A 16,642-nucleotide genomic window follows, 5' to 3' on the forward strand; every position below is an offset into this window, starting at 1 on the left:
ATTTATTTATTTAATTTTGAATGAAACGGTTCCTCATATAGGAGGGCCATCTAGTTTTTGCTTAAACTGAACTTTGAAGAAATGAGAATTGACCATTGGTTTTTTTTTTTTTTTTTTTTTTTTTTGTGAAGTGTTCAGCTCCTTTCACCTCTGACCTTCCCTTCCTACCATTTTTATGGCCTCGGGGTAGAGAGGCTCTATGAGGACGCCTCTGCTCGTGGCCACGCTCTCCACCAGCTCGTTCAGCGCCGCGCGTTTGATCTCCTTCCCCTTCAGGTCGGCCACGCAGTCCAGGAAATCGAACAGCACGCAGCACTGCTGCAGCTTCTTGCAGAACAGGTCGTGGAGCTCTGCCACCGGGGCGTCTGCGGGGATGGTGGGTTGGAAGGGGGGAGGAGGAAAAAAGAAAAAAGAGCTGTTAGACACTGAGGTTAAAGACAAGAAAGAGGTGACGAATCCATCCCTGAAAAGGTGCTTTTGTGTGCTTGGAAGTTAAACCATTTGACAAAGTGTTGGCGTGAGAAGAAAAGGCGCTGGAGGATGTGTTGTACAGGATAGATGTTCTCTCAAAGGTAATAAGAGAAAGAGAGCACGAGTATTACTCTACAAACACATTTGCTCAAGCCCACACAGACGAGCGAGAGCGTTCAAGTACACACACACACACCTTCCTCCAGATTGTCGAGTTGGATCTCGGTCCTAACATCTGTCACAAACCCTCCCGATCACCTGGCTGGCTCGTTAAAACAACCTGCTGCCTGTCATCGCGTCAAAACAATCAAGGAAAAAAAAATGTTTTCTTGCAGATGTTAAAGAAAATAGCTGAAATCCTCTGATTGCTTATCACACAATGAAGTATGAAAGGATTCCAGGAGTCTGTGGGTGTGAAAGTTAGCAGCTCAGCTTGGGCATTTGTCACACAGAATCAAATAAATAAATGCACAAAGCAAATCAGAGTTACAGGATATGACAGCAGCCAAATGGGACTGATTTGTTCTCGATGTAACCAGATGACTGATTATAAAGGGCTAAAGATAGCAGTGAAACATCCACATTTAAGATTCTTACATAAGAGCCGAGTCATGTATGTTTTCTGTGCAGAAGCACCACGTTTACCACCTGATGACGAGACCAAACAACGATGAAGAGACTAATTAAGAGCTTTAGTCATTAATGTGATTATGTAAACGAGTAACCACAGAAATCATCCGAGACATACTTGAGTTCAAGGAGACTTCTGTGAGAAAGTTGTAAGCCAAGATCAAGGAAGTTGGACGGATGTTAGTCGATTTAACTAACTGAACAAAGAGTTTGGAAGAAAAAAGACCTGGAGACCATCAGAGATGTAGTTGCAGTTCTGGCTACTCCTATAAAGAGTCACAGCAGATTAAAAGGCCTCTTCTCCAGAGAGTGTGTACTCCAAGCTGCGAGGGAGCAACACAAGGAGGCACAGCTGAGACTGAACTCACAGCAAACAGGCACCAAGAGGACAGGAGATTTATGAAAAACCAGAAGAATCCCTCCACAGACATTTTAAGACAGGAAATATTCTCCAACTTCCACAAGTGGTGAGCACAGCCGACCAAAATGTTAGCTTCACTAACCACTAATTTGCTAAACAAGAATCTTAGCTCTGCTAAAGCTAAACGGATAAAATTAGCTAGCGTTAACGCTAACCGCTACGAGAACTGTCAGTCTTCATCTCCTTCCAGTTAAAGACAAACAAAAACCTGAAAGTTTTCAACTGGTTTAATTTGAAAGTGGGTGGAGTTATTTGTGGCAAATTGGCCAATCCAAACCAGGTATAGTTCTGTCTAATGTTTACTTCCAGTTTAACCCTTTCATAATAAAAGCATTTCTTTCACCAAATTTGTATTTTTAAAAATATTGTTTGAAGTTAGTCAAACAACAAATACTGTCTCTGCATTTTACACAGTCATTGTTTGTATTGGTTATTTAAATCTTGTTAAATGTTTTCTTTCTTTTTAACGCTTAGTTTGAAGTTTAGCTGCTAAAGATGCTACATGCTACACAGTGCCTGACACGTCCAGCACTGCTTGTAAGAGGGGATAGTTTTTATTTAGTTTGGGATAAATGGCATAACAGCTGTGAATTCTTTTGTGAACTTAAAGTTAATGGAACCTAACTTAGTGGAAGCTAATCGGTCCACTAACGGTTTCCAAAGTTTGCAAAAAGAGCTAATACGCTAAATGGAAACCTAGATTCGCTATTAACGGATTAGTGAAACTGTGCATACCACTGACTTCGACCATTCGATAAGAACGTCAATCCCATATACCGATGCAAATGTCATCCTGCTAACATGCCGTCAGAAATTTATTCTGATAAACCAAAGTGTTTCTGCTTTCTCACAAGATCCAGGTTTATGGGAGCAGCCATGTTGCTTTTTTGGAACCAGAGTCTAAGCACTAGATGTTGGGCTTTCATTTAACTGAATACACACCTCAGCCTTCCACATATAGTAATTATAAATAAAAACACACCAGGCCAACTCTTTATTTCTGTTGCTTAACTGCAAAAAAGAAAAGTCGTCTATCTGTAGATGTTTGGCTTCAATGAAGGTAACAAATCAGCTTCACGTTAACAAAAACACTGACTAAATGCGTTTGAACCTGGTCTTTTTCCCCTAAAATAACATCTCAGATATGTTACGCTGATAAGACAGACTACTATAAATATACTGTTCAAGTCTTAAACAGATAATCTTTCTCTATCAAAGGAGGACCGGCTCACCAGTGGCTGTCTAGACTAACTGTGCAGTTGGGAGGGATGATCTGAGATTCATACCCACACACACATTAACACAGTAGGAGCGAATTAAATTTTAACCCTTCTTAACCTCCAGGTGTAAGAGGAGGCAGCCTGGAGTCCCAGACCCCCTCACCTCCTGCAGGTACACCTCGACCATCTGCTCCCTTTGGCATCGAGAAAAGTCAAGAACTGTCCTTGACTTGAGATGATGCTTTCTTTAAAGCACCAGCGCATTTATATTCATTAGTTAAGTTTTATGTCTCTTAGAGGTTAAATTCTGGACGTTTCCTGATTAACCTTTACAACGTGATGTGCATAAACTTTCCCCGTCACTTCTGTCTGACCTTCTGGCCCGCTTTTTGTTTGTTTAGTTCCCATTTGGAGCTGACACTCGGTGTACTGAGTAGTTCTTGAACTGAAGCCATTTTTGTGAGTCTGAACAAGTGTGACAACAAAGTTCACACTATTTTCTCATTATCTAACCCTCTGAATCTTCCAGTCCCTGTCCTGTCTTTTTCTCAGTTCTCAAACATCTTTCTCCATCCCCCCTTTTTATTTTAAAGCTCTCCCTCTGCAGTCTGGCTGTGAAGGTGAAATCTAATCCATTTTTAATGGAGAGTAATTGCATGACGATGTGCCGTGCTGGGGCTGAATATAAAAAAACTGAAGTGAAAAGATGTCGGAAAAGAAAACTGTTCATGTGCCTCGTGTAGAGAGGGAGGTGAGAGGAAGAGAGGGGATGGAGAGGCTTCTGGGTCGTGTGAGAGCAAACGTGGGAAAGAGCAAAAGCACAAAAACATGAAAGAGATTTTTTAAGAGTAGGGAATTGAAAGCCAAAGACACATCCTGAGGCAAAGAAAATGAGTTTATAAGATAAAACTGCTGTTTTAGTTGCTGATTCAAACCTGTTTAGTATCTTTTTGCTGCGTTTGACAAGGTTTACATCACAATGAAACTAAAATAATCTGTGAAACTAATATATTTTGATGTTTTCATCTATTTGCTTAACGTGACTGTAACAAAAATTTGAACCGATTAGTCGATATGAACTAAAATGCAAGAAGTATTTTTCATTTAAAATAAGTAATTACAATGGCGGGGGGGGACACTTCACCCAACATATGCTCATACACCAACCCCTGTCCATTTAAAATCCAGGAAAAGTTTTCTAACAGCTACATGTTTACAGATATTCCTAACACTCAGGAAATACAGAATAAACCAGTGGAAAGATTTGGAACAAACAACCATAGAGCCCCCAACAACCTTGAAACTAGTGGTGTCCAGATACCAGCATTTTTACAAGTACTAGTCCAAACTGCCCTAATACTCAGAACCGGTATCATGTTGTATGTTTGATTTGATCCATTCAAAGGAGCTGTAGACCTATAAAGGAGAGCCACCTTGTTCTAAATAAAAGAAATATATCATGTGTAATGTTTAGGTTTTAACTAGGGTATCCGTACCCAAACCTAAGTACTTGTACTCAGTTTGAGGAAAAACTGGTATCAGGACACCCCTACTTGAAATTCCAGGTAAAATGGAGTAAAGACTGCAGAGAAAAGAACTGTGCGCATGGATTCGGGCAAGAACCGGTGTCAGAAAGACCAAACCCAACTTGGTAAAATGGGGGCTAGCCCAGAATATGATTATCAAAACCAGAACATGGAGCATCTTTTTTGTTTGTTTTACCTAAAGTCTGCTACATCTAACAACTAAAAACCTGTGTCAAGTCAACAATGAAACAGCACAGTTGCTTTATGGTTTGCACTGATACCTCACAGCAAGAAGCTTCTGGGTTTGATCCCCGGTTCGGACCTGGGGTCTTTTTGTGCGAAGTTTGCATGTTTTCCTCTTGTTTCTGTGGGGTTCCTCCCACAGACCAAAAAACATGCACATTTGGTTGCCTCCCTTGCAAAAGAGATCTGTGATCTCATTGGGATTTGCCTGGTTAAATAAAGGTTAGTAAATAATAAGAGCAAAGACATGGCTGTGTTTCTGGTGTGCCACGATATGATGATGATGACGACTCACAATACATGAGCAAAAATTTGAGTCTCTCAAAGTGGAATTAGGTGAAGAGTTTATGAATATTTCATATTCCGTCAGAGTTAAACATTATTTCTCCAAGCTGAGATCAGCTTTAGCAAATATTTAAAACATCTAAACTCTCACATTAAGTTGAATATTGTTTACCAGGTATGTTTTGTTTTCAGACAATTCAAACTAAATAAATTACAAGTTAAAAAGGGCGTGGACATTTATTTCTCTTTTTTGTACTGAAAAAATATCGAACCATGAGACTAAAGTATTGAACCGAACCGAATCGTGAATTTTCTGTATCGTTGCACCCCGAGTGTTTATGTCTCTGTGGTGGACTTGAGACCTGTCCGGGTGTCCTCGTCTCTCACACAGTGACTTCAGGACATGGGCACTAGAGACCCCCTGGGAGACCACTGGATTTATTATGGTTCCACTTTACTGAGTAAAGGTTTTAGGATGTCAGGTAATGAAAACTGTGCAGTCTAAAAAAAAGGAGCTGTAAGCAGAACCAACACACACACACACACACACACACACACACACACACACACACACACACACACACACACACACACACAGCTGCATAAATCTAAATATAGTCCTGCTGGAGAGACGAAGAGGAAGAATCTGGGGAGGAAAAAAGAAGAAGGAAGGCGAGGGGGAGTGGTATGGTGTTAAAAGATGACATCATTTCCTTTCCTCCTCCCCCTCCCATCCTTCCATCACTGGGTTACCTCCCTTCCCTCTCCTCTCCTCTCCTCTCCTCTCCACCCATCCATCTCTCTGAGGCTTTGTTTTGATTAAATGAGCAGCTCTGGTCTTTAAATAACAGTTATTCTGTTTGGGGCTGAGTGTGTGACACACAGAGAGACAGAAAGAAAAAGGAGACAGCTTCTGTTTCTGCTAACATCCAAACCGCCTCTGCACCTCTGTCACCGAGCACCCGGAGCACAGATAGGATGACGCAAAGAGGGATGGGAAAAGACAGGAAGGGGGGTGGGGGTGGGGGGTAAAGGGGAGGAAAATACATTTATATATAGTAGATGGGAACAGCAGCTATTAAGACGGTGCCGCGACACGCAGCGTAAAAGTCAGGGGGTGGTATAAATATCACCTTAAGGGGTTTATGTGACGCACTTAAAGTCCATCTTTAAATAATCTAATCCCCTTCAATAACACATGCAGCGTCCACATTACGCTGCAGAGGCAGCGTGTTTAAACAGGGAGGCACTTTTATAGAAACGTTTTCAAGATTAGTTTATTAATACAGGTTTATATTTACGAGGCCAACAAATATCAGCAAAATGATTTGCTTAGTGACTCAGTTGTTGCAGCAAGATGAGTTAGTTTGAAATAACTAATCGAGCTGGTGGAGAAGGAGCTAAAGGTATTAAGATGTCTTCTGAAACAATATTTGGTTGTGAAATGTAAACATAAATTGCAGACAGCACACGGCTCCCGCAGCTGGAGACGACAGCTTTCTGGACTGCTGCTGCTGGAAGAAGAAAATGTAATAAATGGAAAAATAAATCTTGATTTTTTTTTTAAAGCTACATGATTAAAAATGGAAGCCAAAACAGATTTTTTTCATGTCATAAAGGTTTTGCTTTTCATATCTCACTATTTCATAATCAATTTCCCCAAAAGTAAATCATTTCTACCCGTCCAGGATTTGATTTTCTTTGTTTACTTAGATTCCAACTGATTATTAAAGCGTGAGACGTGAGATTTGTGGTGATTCAGAGAGCTTTTTTTCCCTGAGCATCATTGTATTCCTTTAAGAATCAGACTTTCACTGAGACAGCAGTGATTGTGCTTCTTGCATTGTTTGCCTTTTCATTACATCTCCTCTGTAATATCTTGTCGTTTTTGTTTCGGCATCTCTCCTCCTCCACCTGTCAACCCAACGTTAAGTCATTTCCTTTTCTCTCATCCGTTCGATTCCTTTCCCCACCCTCCCTCTTAATTCATCTTAGACAGTCGAGAGAGAGAAAACTACTCCGTCTTGTGTAACCCAACACCCAGAGCCATCCAGCTGGACCTAACACACACACACACACACACACACACACACACACTCACACACACAGTCATTCAATCACCCACATACAATCTGTGTGAGAAGGTGACCGCTTTACAGTAAACATCACATTCAAAATAGAGCTTTCTGTACATTAATTATTACAATATGTACAAACAAGCTGAGTGAATAAATAAAAGCATGTTTATTTTATTTAATGTGTAAACACTGTGTCGGAATGTTTTATGTTAAAGTTAACATTTCTGATTTAAAAAAATACGTAGAAAAAATATTTAAAAGAAAAAAATTACTTTAAACGTGTGCCTCAGAAATAGAGTAATGTTTCTGTATGCAACATAATTTCATTATTTATGCAATTAAATAAAGTTTTAAGTCCTAAGCTACAATAAATTGCTGTTTAACAAACATCAAGCAATTTTAGTCAATGTAAACAAACACAAAAAGAAAAAATCAAAACCCAAAATTAAACAAAGCAGACAAAAATAGTTGAACTATAATAAAAGATTTTAAAAATGTAATTTTTGTTATGCTGCAATAATAGATGGGAGAACTTGTGGTTATCACAATGTTCCCGCCAAATTTGATCCCGCCAAAAGATGCTATGCTAACAGACATAAGCTAGTTCTAAATTTTGACAAAGATTAAAAGACCTGATTTTATTATTCTACTCTTAAAATAAACCCTAATCACTGGAAAAGTGAGAAAGTACAAATGTGGCTTATTTTTTTTATAATACTGAAACCAGAGCTAATTGCTAACACACAAGCTACTAAAAAATTGTTATCATGCGAATAAGCTGTCAGATGAAGACCAATGCTGCCAAGAACAAACAACCATGACTTCAAGAGATTATACATTTTTTTACATTAACCATGTTTAGAACATTGTAATAAATTTGGTGGAAAGTAGCTAAACATGCTAAAATGTTAGCCTTGTCAAAGTGGTTTGACATTTAGCTTAAGCTAAATAAGCGCTACCTAGCATGTTGACTTTTCCTATCTTTAAACATGTTTTATTTATTATTTTAGCATAAAACTGCATGTTTTTAATTGTTCATGGAGTTATTTAAAAGTTCTCTTTTCTTTGTTTCATTTTGACATCAAAGACAGGATTTTATACATGAACCCTTTTGGAAATATTTTGAACTCATATTACAATGGATAAACAAACATTTATTTTTACTCTGTTGGTTTTCATGGAGTGCTTTTTAGGGCTCCGATGTGGGTTTCTGGCGGCATGTTTTCCATCTAATCCCATCATTGTTAGCTGTGAAAATGTCCCAGTTCTGAGCTTGTTATGAAACACAAGCAGTGGTGTATTTTTGTACAAGGCAGACTGCAGTGGGAGCATTTAAAATGCAATTTCTACAAGAAACAGAAGGCTTGCAGAAAGCACACTCAGACCTGCTGAAAAGCATTTGCACAAATCTTTCAAAACTATTAGCTTAAATTTGGGTTATAACAGGAATTGATAGAAAAAAATAAAATTTAACTGGATTTTAAAATACTGAAGGTAGGCCTTTAACTATGAAGTTGGAATTTTTATTTTTTTTATATAATCTTGACAAAAATAACCTGATTTTATTGCTGTACTATGCAGTGATTGGTACCACATCCTTAAAAAATGATAACCTATATCACTTGGACATGTAGAGAAAATAGCAACATGTAACAGGTTTAGTGCAGATTTGTTGGGTTAAAGTTTCAGTTAATTCAGTTAAAGTTTCCATACAACATTTCCTGTCCTGCCCATCAGCTTCCACTCTGTTCCTGCTCACAATTCATTCGTATCGTCTGCAGTGTTCGTTTTACACCTGCAGGCTTTTTTTAAGGATTTTAGAAACACTTAAACTCTGACAGAACCAGCAGAAATGGTTTTTGCGCAGGTGGAGAGGATTTCACACTCCAACACTGCATCCGTCAGAGCTATTTGAAGCCACTCAGCAGGCTTTTAAAAGTCACTGTTGTTGGCAGCAGATGACAGAAATGTCAAGGACAGAATATAATGCATGGCTATTTATGTATACATTTCTTTTAAAAAATCAGATTATGGTAATTTACGTTTAACTCTGGTCATGGTATTGTTGTCCAATAAAGCTTTTTTTTTTAAAGAATCAGCACCCAGATAGGAGCACCGAGGCTAAGTGTGTTGAATCATTTACAAAACAACAATTAGGCCAGCTGCTGTTCTGCAGCTTTCATATTGGAATCAGAGAATAATAAGCAAGTGGGTATAAATTTTTGATGAGTAGAAATCCAACACCATGGCTGGGTGTAAGAAACAACTGCGGTGAAGCCGGACTTCGTATTTATATTTTTTTAATCTGCTGTTGTTCGGTAACTGGGACCTGAAAAACCAGTGCCTCTGGTGACAACTTTACAGAAACAGTTTTCATATGATCGCCTTGTGACTACTAAATTCAGAAACACGTGAGCTGAAGACCTCATTTCAATTTTTAAAAGAAGAGAGGCATATTGGCCGTTCAAACCTGCCTGACGTTGTGAGACATTTTTTTCACGCCGTCAAACATCTACGCTTCATGCTGCAGTTAGAAATGCATTAAGAGGTGAGTAAAAATGCTGGGAGAACGACCAGTTGGGTTGGGTTTGAGCTGAGAGTCGTTTTCTCTTTCAGCTGAAAAAAGCTGCTTGCAGCAATAATGTTCAAAATCCCAAGATAGACTTAAAACTGTCCCAGGATTACATTTAAACATATACACACATAAGAAACACACACTGAGGCCTTAATAAATATTTGACTGCAACATTTTTCTTAGTGCGAATACGTTCTGAGGCAGCTCTGAATATGATTACTGATATACTGCATAATAACACCCAAAAATGTCGAACCTATTACCAGCCTCTAAACAAATCACGGTTATCCGCCGGCTGGGAGACATTTCTGTGCACAGTGAACACTTCTACCTGCAGCGAGGCTTTATTTAATCCACATCCTCATTTATCCCACCCTGATCCCGTTTCTACAACGTGCTGATATTTTTAAACGCGGCAATTACGTTCCGACAATCTGACGAGCCCTTCCAACCTTCAGGTAGACGCTTGTTCTGAAACTAAAGCTGAAACTAAAAGTTTTACTGAGGGTCAGAGCAGTAGATCATGAGATGATATTCTGAATGCTTTTAAAGGAGTAGTTCAGATCTTCTGATGTGGGGTCCTGTAGGAAGGTTACAAGGAGACCAAAGGGGATTGCTGGCTCTTAAAAATTCTTAAAACCCCTTAAAAGCTCTATAAATCTTTCTGGTTCCACATTTCTGTGAACATGTTATGGTGTGACCACAAATCTTGATTGCAACTTTGTACTACCAATGAGACTTTGGGCAGGACTTCAACCTTTAGTCTGGTGAGCCTGATAGTGATGGCACCAACACCAGGAAAGCAAGCTGGTGTTTGCTACCTTGGGGGAGCTGAATCAGGGAGGGGGGAAAGTACTGGTCTCTGGTTAGACAGAGCACTGAGCTGAAACAGATTTTCAGCAGAAAATAAAGGTCACTTAAGTAGCGTCGAGCGGCAGACACACGAACTAGCAGGTAACGCGGTTAGCACCAGTAAAGCTAGCCTAAGAACCTTAGAAGCTGAGCTAACTAGCAGCAGCTATGTGAGCTCAGGTTTAGAGGTGACTATTGCGAGGTAAAGGGTGATAGAACTGAGTAATGACGCTGGTGACTCCGAACTTATAGGGTGAAGGCGGAGCCTGTCACCCGACGTTCAACGTCACCACGTCACCGGTCTAAAGACGTGATTAGAGGTGGCTTCAGCCAGGCGCACGAGGGCACGCGTGTCCTGTATACAACTGTGTGTTGTACTGAGTGAAATTACTGAAAAGGAACTTCCTATTTTTCAGAACCACTAACTTAATGCACCTTTACGCCATCTTAACATTTTTCTTTTTCATTTACCAAGACAGAAGTTTTCTTTGCTGTTCTGTCTTAATCATTGTGAGAAACACATTGCAAAAACAATTTGGCTGATTGGTTAGTTGGTTGACAAAATGGTTGGTTGCCTGACTAGTTGGCAGACTGGTTGGTTGGTTGGTTGGTTGGTTGGTTGGTTGGTTGGTTGGTTGGTTGGTTGGTTGGTTGGTTGGTTGACAAACTGCTTGGTTGGCTGACTAGTTGACTGAATGATTGAGTGAATGATTAGTTAACTGACTAGTTGGCTGGCTGGTGTTTAGTTGGTTGACTGACTAGTTGGCAGACAGGTTGGTTGGTTGATGGACAGAATAGTTGTCTGACTGACTGACTGGTTGGTTGGTTGACTGACAAACTGAAAAGTTAGTTGACTGACTAATTGATTGACTTGTTGGTTGACTGACTGATTGATTGATTGACTTGTTGGCTGACTGGTTGGTTGGTTGGTTGGTTGGTTGGTTGGTTGGTTGGTTGGTTGGTTGGTTGGTTGGTTGGTTGGTTGGTTGGTTGGTTGAAGGACAGAATAGTTGTCTGACTGGCTGGTTGGTTGACAAACTGAAAAGTTAGTTGACTGACTGATTAATTGACTTGGTTGACTGGCTAGTTGGCTGATTGGTGGAAGGACTGAATTGTTGGCTGACTGATTAGTTGGCTGACTAGTTGGTGAATGACTAGTTGGCTGGCTGACTGGTGGTTGGTTGGTTGACTAAATAGTTGGCTGACTGACTGGTGGTTGGTTGGTTGCAGTGGTGGGCATCACTAATCTAAAAATTAGTTCCACTAGCCCTAAAACACTAACTCAAATAATTAGGTCCCCTAATTCTAAAGCACACTGAACGTTTTAGCAAAAGCTAATTCTAAAGCACTAAAATAACCCAGTCAACCCATGAACATTCTTCAACAGACAACATGAGTCACATGTTGCTCTCTTAAGACTTATCATTGACATTCCACAGCCTTATTTGTGTTCAAATATTGCCAGTATACAGTATTGTCACCTAGTGGATAAGTGACACACATATGAACAAAATGTGCAATAGCTTTCACCATCAGCTGTTAACATTAACGTTGATCAGTAACATTTAAAGACCTCAGCTAGTGCTTCTAAATTTAGCACATAAATTTAGCAAGTGCTAATCCACTAATAAATTTTAAAATTAGCAAAAGGTAACAATCATGAAATTAGTTCCCCTATTAGTGCTTTAGGGGAACTGTGCCCACCACTGGTTGGTTGACTAAATAGTTGGCTGGCTGACTGCTGATTGATTGATCTTTAATCAGCAAAAGAAACATTACCTACTGGTAATGTGTCTCTCTTGGACACAGAGCAGAAAATGTAAACACATTGATATATTTTTTTGCTTCTATAGTAAATCAGTGTTTTTATGTTGTCTGTTTGTGGCTCTTGTTCTATATTTTTAGCCTAAAACTAGAGACAATAATAACCTTTCACCCTGTGTTTTAAGTGAAGGAGCTGAACTACTCTATTAGCAGAGGGAATATAATGTGCTGGAAGGAAGAAAAAAACACCTACAGGTCTGTCTGCACTTGGCCCACATACTGCCTGTTAGAGACTTCCCCACAGCCAACTCTCCTCCTGCACACTGCTGCAGGATCTTACTATCCGCTCCTCCTGGGGATGTAGGAGTGCCGCAGCAGCCATGTAATAACTGGGCCTCACTGTTTGAAGGCTGCAGCATGTGTGCTAAGACAGGGCGGAACTAGAGGTGTGGTACATCACTGCACTGCTTATCCCTCACTCATGCGCCTGATGGGAAGCTTAAAGCTGGAGGGAAATGAGGTGTAAAAACCCAAAAAGAGGTGTCTCATCCCATCCCTGAAAGTAGAAAGGTCTCCCCTCCATTAGAGAGGGTTAATGGAAGGAGACTGTAGTCTGTGTGTAAATATGAACACATACAATGTCCTTGTGCTGCAGGCATCTGCAGGAAATACAGTCGACCCACGAGGAAGAGCTGGAGAGATGAAACAGCAGAAGTACGAGGACTCAGAAAGGTACAAAAGTATTGATTCCTCTGACACGCCCTCTATGCTTAAAGGGGCAATATCATATAAAATCAACTTTTTTGAGTTTTATATCATGTTATGATATTATACTCTCATAAAAAACATGCCCAAAGCCTTGCTTTTACTCATTCATGCATGTTTGAGAAATCCTGCAGCATTTTTAGGAAGCCATGCTGAGGAGCAAAACGACAGGTGGGGACCAGAAACACCTTTTGGTACCAGAATCGCCCCTGGGACGTGTCTTTAAGCCGAGCTTCCTCATCACTGAGCACGCCTCCCCACCCCCCACCCCACACCCCGCCCATGACTCCTGCAGGCTCTCGGCAGTAACAGAGGAAACTGAAAGTGAAACTTAAGCTGTCTGCTGCTCTTAACACTACTGCTCACTCAGTGAAGCTCTTTTCAGATTCAAAATACCTTTGAGGAAATGTATTTTCAGATGCCAAGTAAAATGAATTATAGCGCATGAGCGACCACCACCCCCGACCGAAACTTACGGGACAGAAGCGGAAGATGGTTCAGACAGAGGCCAATTTTAAGGCGTTTGGAAGAGGAAGTGATGAGAAGATAAGTTTATTTTCTATTTAAACATAAAAACAGCATTTTAATAACAGCTAAAGGTGACATAGATACTTTATTATGGTATAATATTTAAATGTATGCCTGAGAAACACATAATATTGCCCCTTTAAACACCAAAGCTGCATGATATATCGTTTAAACATGGTTATCGCAATGGACGTGTTCACAATCATCACACTGTAAGTCCTGTGATGTTGGAGGCATTAAATCAACGTGTTATCTGGGGACTAAACCATAAGTTATTGAACTAAACCGTCACATGTTACTGCTTTTATTTTGACGGGTTGGAAAGTGGGCAGATTCGTGCCAAGGAAAAGCTAAAAGTTTAATTTTGTTGCAAAACTTCTAGGACAACAATGGCAACATTTTTCAGAGATGTGTGGGTGAATTCTCGAACTACGGAGGAAGACGACGAGGATCTTGACGAAAATGAGGATGAGGAGCAAATTCGCAAAGAACTGGAGGAAGAGGGGTGAAATACAGTTAGCATGGATGCTAATATTAAAGCGTGACGGAAACCAGGGTTCATGCCTGGTCTTAAAAAGTCTAAAAAATTGTCTAAAATTTGAAAATCAAAATTTTAGGCCTAAAAATGTCTTTAAAAGACCCAGATTTTCATCCAAGGTCTTATATTTAATTTTGTCAAGTCTTAATTTTTTTCTACTTTTGATCATTCCTGAGAACCGTTGGCTGCATAAATAAAGTTAAGCGTCGTAATCAGAGGTTGACATGATCAGTCTTCATGAAGTGCTAAGTTTGCTACTGGTCCTGATTAAACTACAAATCCTGTGATAACTGCAGGCAAAAATGGCTCAGTTTACTTCCATGTTTTTGACCTCTTTCCCGCTACAACCCCCCACATACAGCGGCTTATTTACCTGCTCAAAAAATAGAAGTTCAGTCATGTCCACTGCTTGTTGTTTAAACATGGGAAAGTGTATTTTCAATGAGACTTGATATCAGTGATTTTTTTCACTTGGTTGAAAACCGATAATTTAGTGTTCTTGTATTAAAATTAAATATTCTTTAATAACTAAATTGATAGCAATAAAAGGTTTCTATTATAAAATTTCTGGGACCATTTGAATGTTTCTGTTAATGCATCAATTTGGTCTTAAATGTCATTACTAATGGTCTTAAATGGTCCTTAAAAGGTCTTAAATTTAACTTACTGAAACCTGCATGAACCCTGGGAAACAGAAACTAACAGACACAGAGGCAACACGTTAGGTGGTAAAACGTAATTCACATTTGCACATGATGGAAAGAAACATGTACTCAGTCACAATAAAAGCAAGCAATAAAAGAATAAGATTAAACATAAAATATGGACAAAACACATTTTTAACACAAACAAAAAAAAGGTAGGTGTATCAACAAGATGGCAGCAGAGCTTAAAGCATTATTCAAGTCATCTGTTGAAAATTCCTGTATTAAATAAAATAATGAAAGTACAATAATGATTGAGCTCATAACGCTCAGATTATGTGTTGTGAATGACTCCAAGCTACTACCACCACAAATTAGCTCCCTATCTGTATTATTGGCTGAGATAAACGTCATTTTTGTGTTTCTTGAACTGGATCAGCTCCAAAAGCTAACTGATTGCAGATGTTCATCCAAAGATTACTTTAATTAAAATCCAACCGGAGAGCTGTGAGATATTCGGCTAACGTCTGATCGCGTGTTCACGTTTCGGCGGCAGACGACTGAGCGACCGGTTGAAGCTTTAACTCAGCAGCTCTTATCACTTCTCCTGCACACACGCGCAGTCTGTCAGAGTGAAGGCTCTGCAGGAAACACGGAGCGCACACACCGTGTCTGACAATGACAGCTCATCTTATCCCGATCGTCTGCAGCCTCACAGTCGACCCAACGGGCTGGCGTAGATCAAAATGTCCTCTGCGTATTTACAGCAGCTGTGGGACCACAGAGCTACGGCAACAACAGAGCAGCTCCCACCGTCTGCATGACGGGTGACGTACCATCAGGATGGACAGCTCTTCACACGGACCCCTTCAGAACCAGAACTCTGTGTTTCATATGGTCCAGCTTCTACCTGGAACTCAGGTGTTCTGTGTGATCAATTAACTGATAGTAAAATTTAATAAGAGCAGGCCACAGAACGCTTATAAATGTTCCATAAACCAAAGCCACCCTGTGTCTCAGAGAGGACAAAGACAGCCAGGGACAGGACTAGAAGACACCTATAAGAAGTTTACATCCACCCATTATACACAATATCATACTGATGTCATAAAGTCAGAGCTGTTTGTATTGTGGAGTGATTAGATAAGAGCCACCAGCAGCACAACAGACCCACAGCATGATGCTAACACCTCCATGCTTAAGTTTAAAGGCTTCACATTATTGTCTCACGCGTGGACTTTTTGTCTCTTTGGTCAAACACAAACCTTTGTTTCATCTGACCATAAATATCTTCTCCAGAAGACACGTGGCTCGTCCAGGAGAGACACACTTGAAGACAGAGACACTGGGGTTCTTGAGGACAGAGATGATGATGTTCCTGAGGACAGACACTGGGGTTCTTCAGGATAAAGACAATCTGGTCCCTGAGGACTGAGACACTGAACATCATCAGGACCGAGACAATGGGGTCCCTGAGGACTGAGACACTGGTGATCTTGAGGACAGAGCCTGAGATTCCTGAGGACAGACACTGTGGTTCTTCAGGACTGAGACATTCTGGTCCCTGAGGACCGAGACACTGAAGATCATCAGGACAAAGATATTCTGGTCCCTGAGGACAGAGACACTGAACATCATCAGGACAAAAACATTCTGGTCCCTGAGGACTGAGACACCAAAGATCATCAGGACAAAGACAAAACCGGTCCCTTAGGACTGAGACACTGAACATCATCAGGACAGAGACAATGGGGTCTCTTCTGAGACACCGAAGATCATCAGGACAAAGACATTCTGGTTCCTGAGGACATACACACTGGTGATCTTGAGGACAGAGACACTGGTGATCTTGAGGACAGAGACACTGGTGATCTTGAGGACAGAGACACTGAACATCATCAGGACAGAGACAATGAGGTCTCTTCTGAGACACCGAAGATCATCAGGACAAAGACATTCTGGTCCCTGAGGACTGAGACACTGGTGATCTTGAGGACAGAGACACTGGTGATCTTGTGGACAGAGACACTGGTGATCTTGAGGACAGAGACACTGGTGATCTTGAGGACATACACACTGTGATCTTGAGGACAGAGACACTG

At 40.4% G+C, this 16,642-nt stretch overlaps 1 protein-coding gene and 1 long non-coding RNA gene across 3 annotated transcripts in view; one reads left to right on the plus strand and one right to left on the minus strand.

The window, feature by feature from the left end:
- LOC106535726 (uncharacterized) overlaps positions 1–16,636 on the plus strand; it is a 20,184-nt gene extending 3,548 nt beyond the window's left edge. The window contains exons 2-4 of one of the 2 annotated variants that reach the window (XR_001312475.1): positions 12,721–12,797; positions 13,741–13,863; positions 15,840–16,636. This is a non-coding gene — a long non-coding RNA (uncharacterized LOC106535726). The remainder of the gene's footprint in view (positions 1–12,720; positions 12,798–13,740; positions 13,864–15,839) is intronic. The other variant, XR_001312476.1, reaches the window with a different exon arrangement.
- Positions 1–16,642, minus strand: part of LOC106535725 (serine/threonine-protein phosphatase 2A 56 kDa regulatory subunit beta isoform) — a gene marked incomplete at its 5' end in the record, with an annotated part of 38,879 nt that overhangs the window by 19,406 nt on the left and 2,831 nt on the right. The window contains 1 exon segment of the mRNA XM_014032793.1: positions 169–365. Coding sequence (XP_013888247.1) covers positions 169–365 — 197 coding nt within the window.

The sequence above is a fragment of the Austrofundulus limnaeus genome, unplaced genomic scaffold, assembly GCF_001266775.1.
Source record: "Austrofundulus limnaeus strain Quisiro unplaced genomic scaffold, Austrofundulus_limnaeus-1.0 Scaffold1543, whole genome shotgun sequence".
Taxonomy (NCBI): domain Eukaryota; kingdom Metazoa; phylum Chordata; class Actinopteri; order Cyprinodontiformes; family Rivulidae; genus Austrofundulus; species Austrofundulus limnaeus.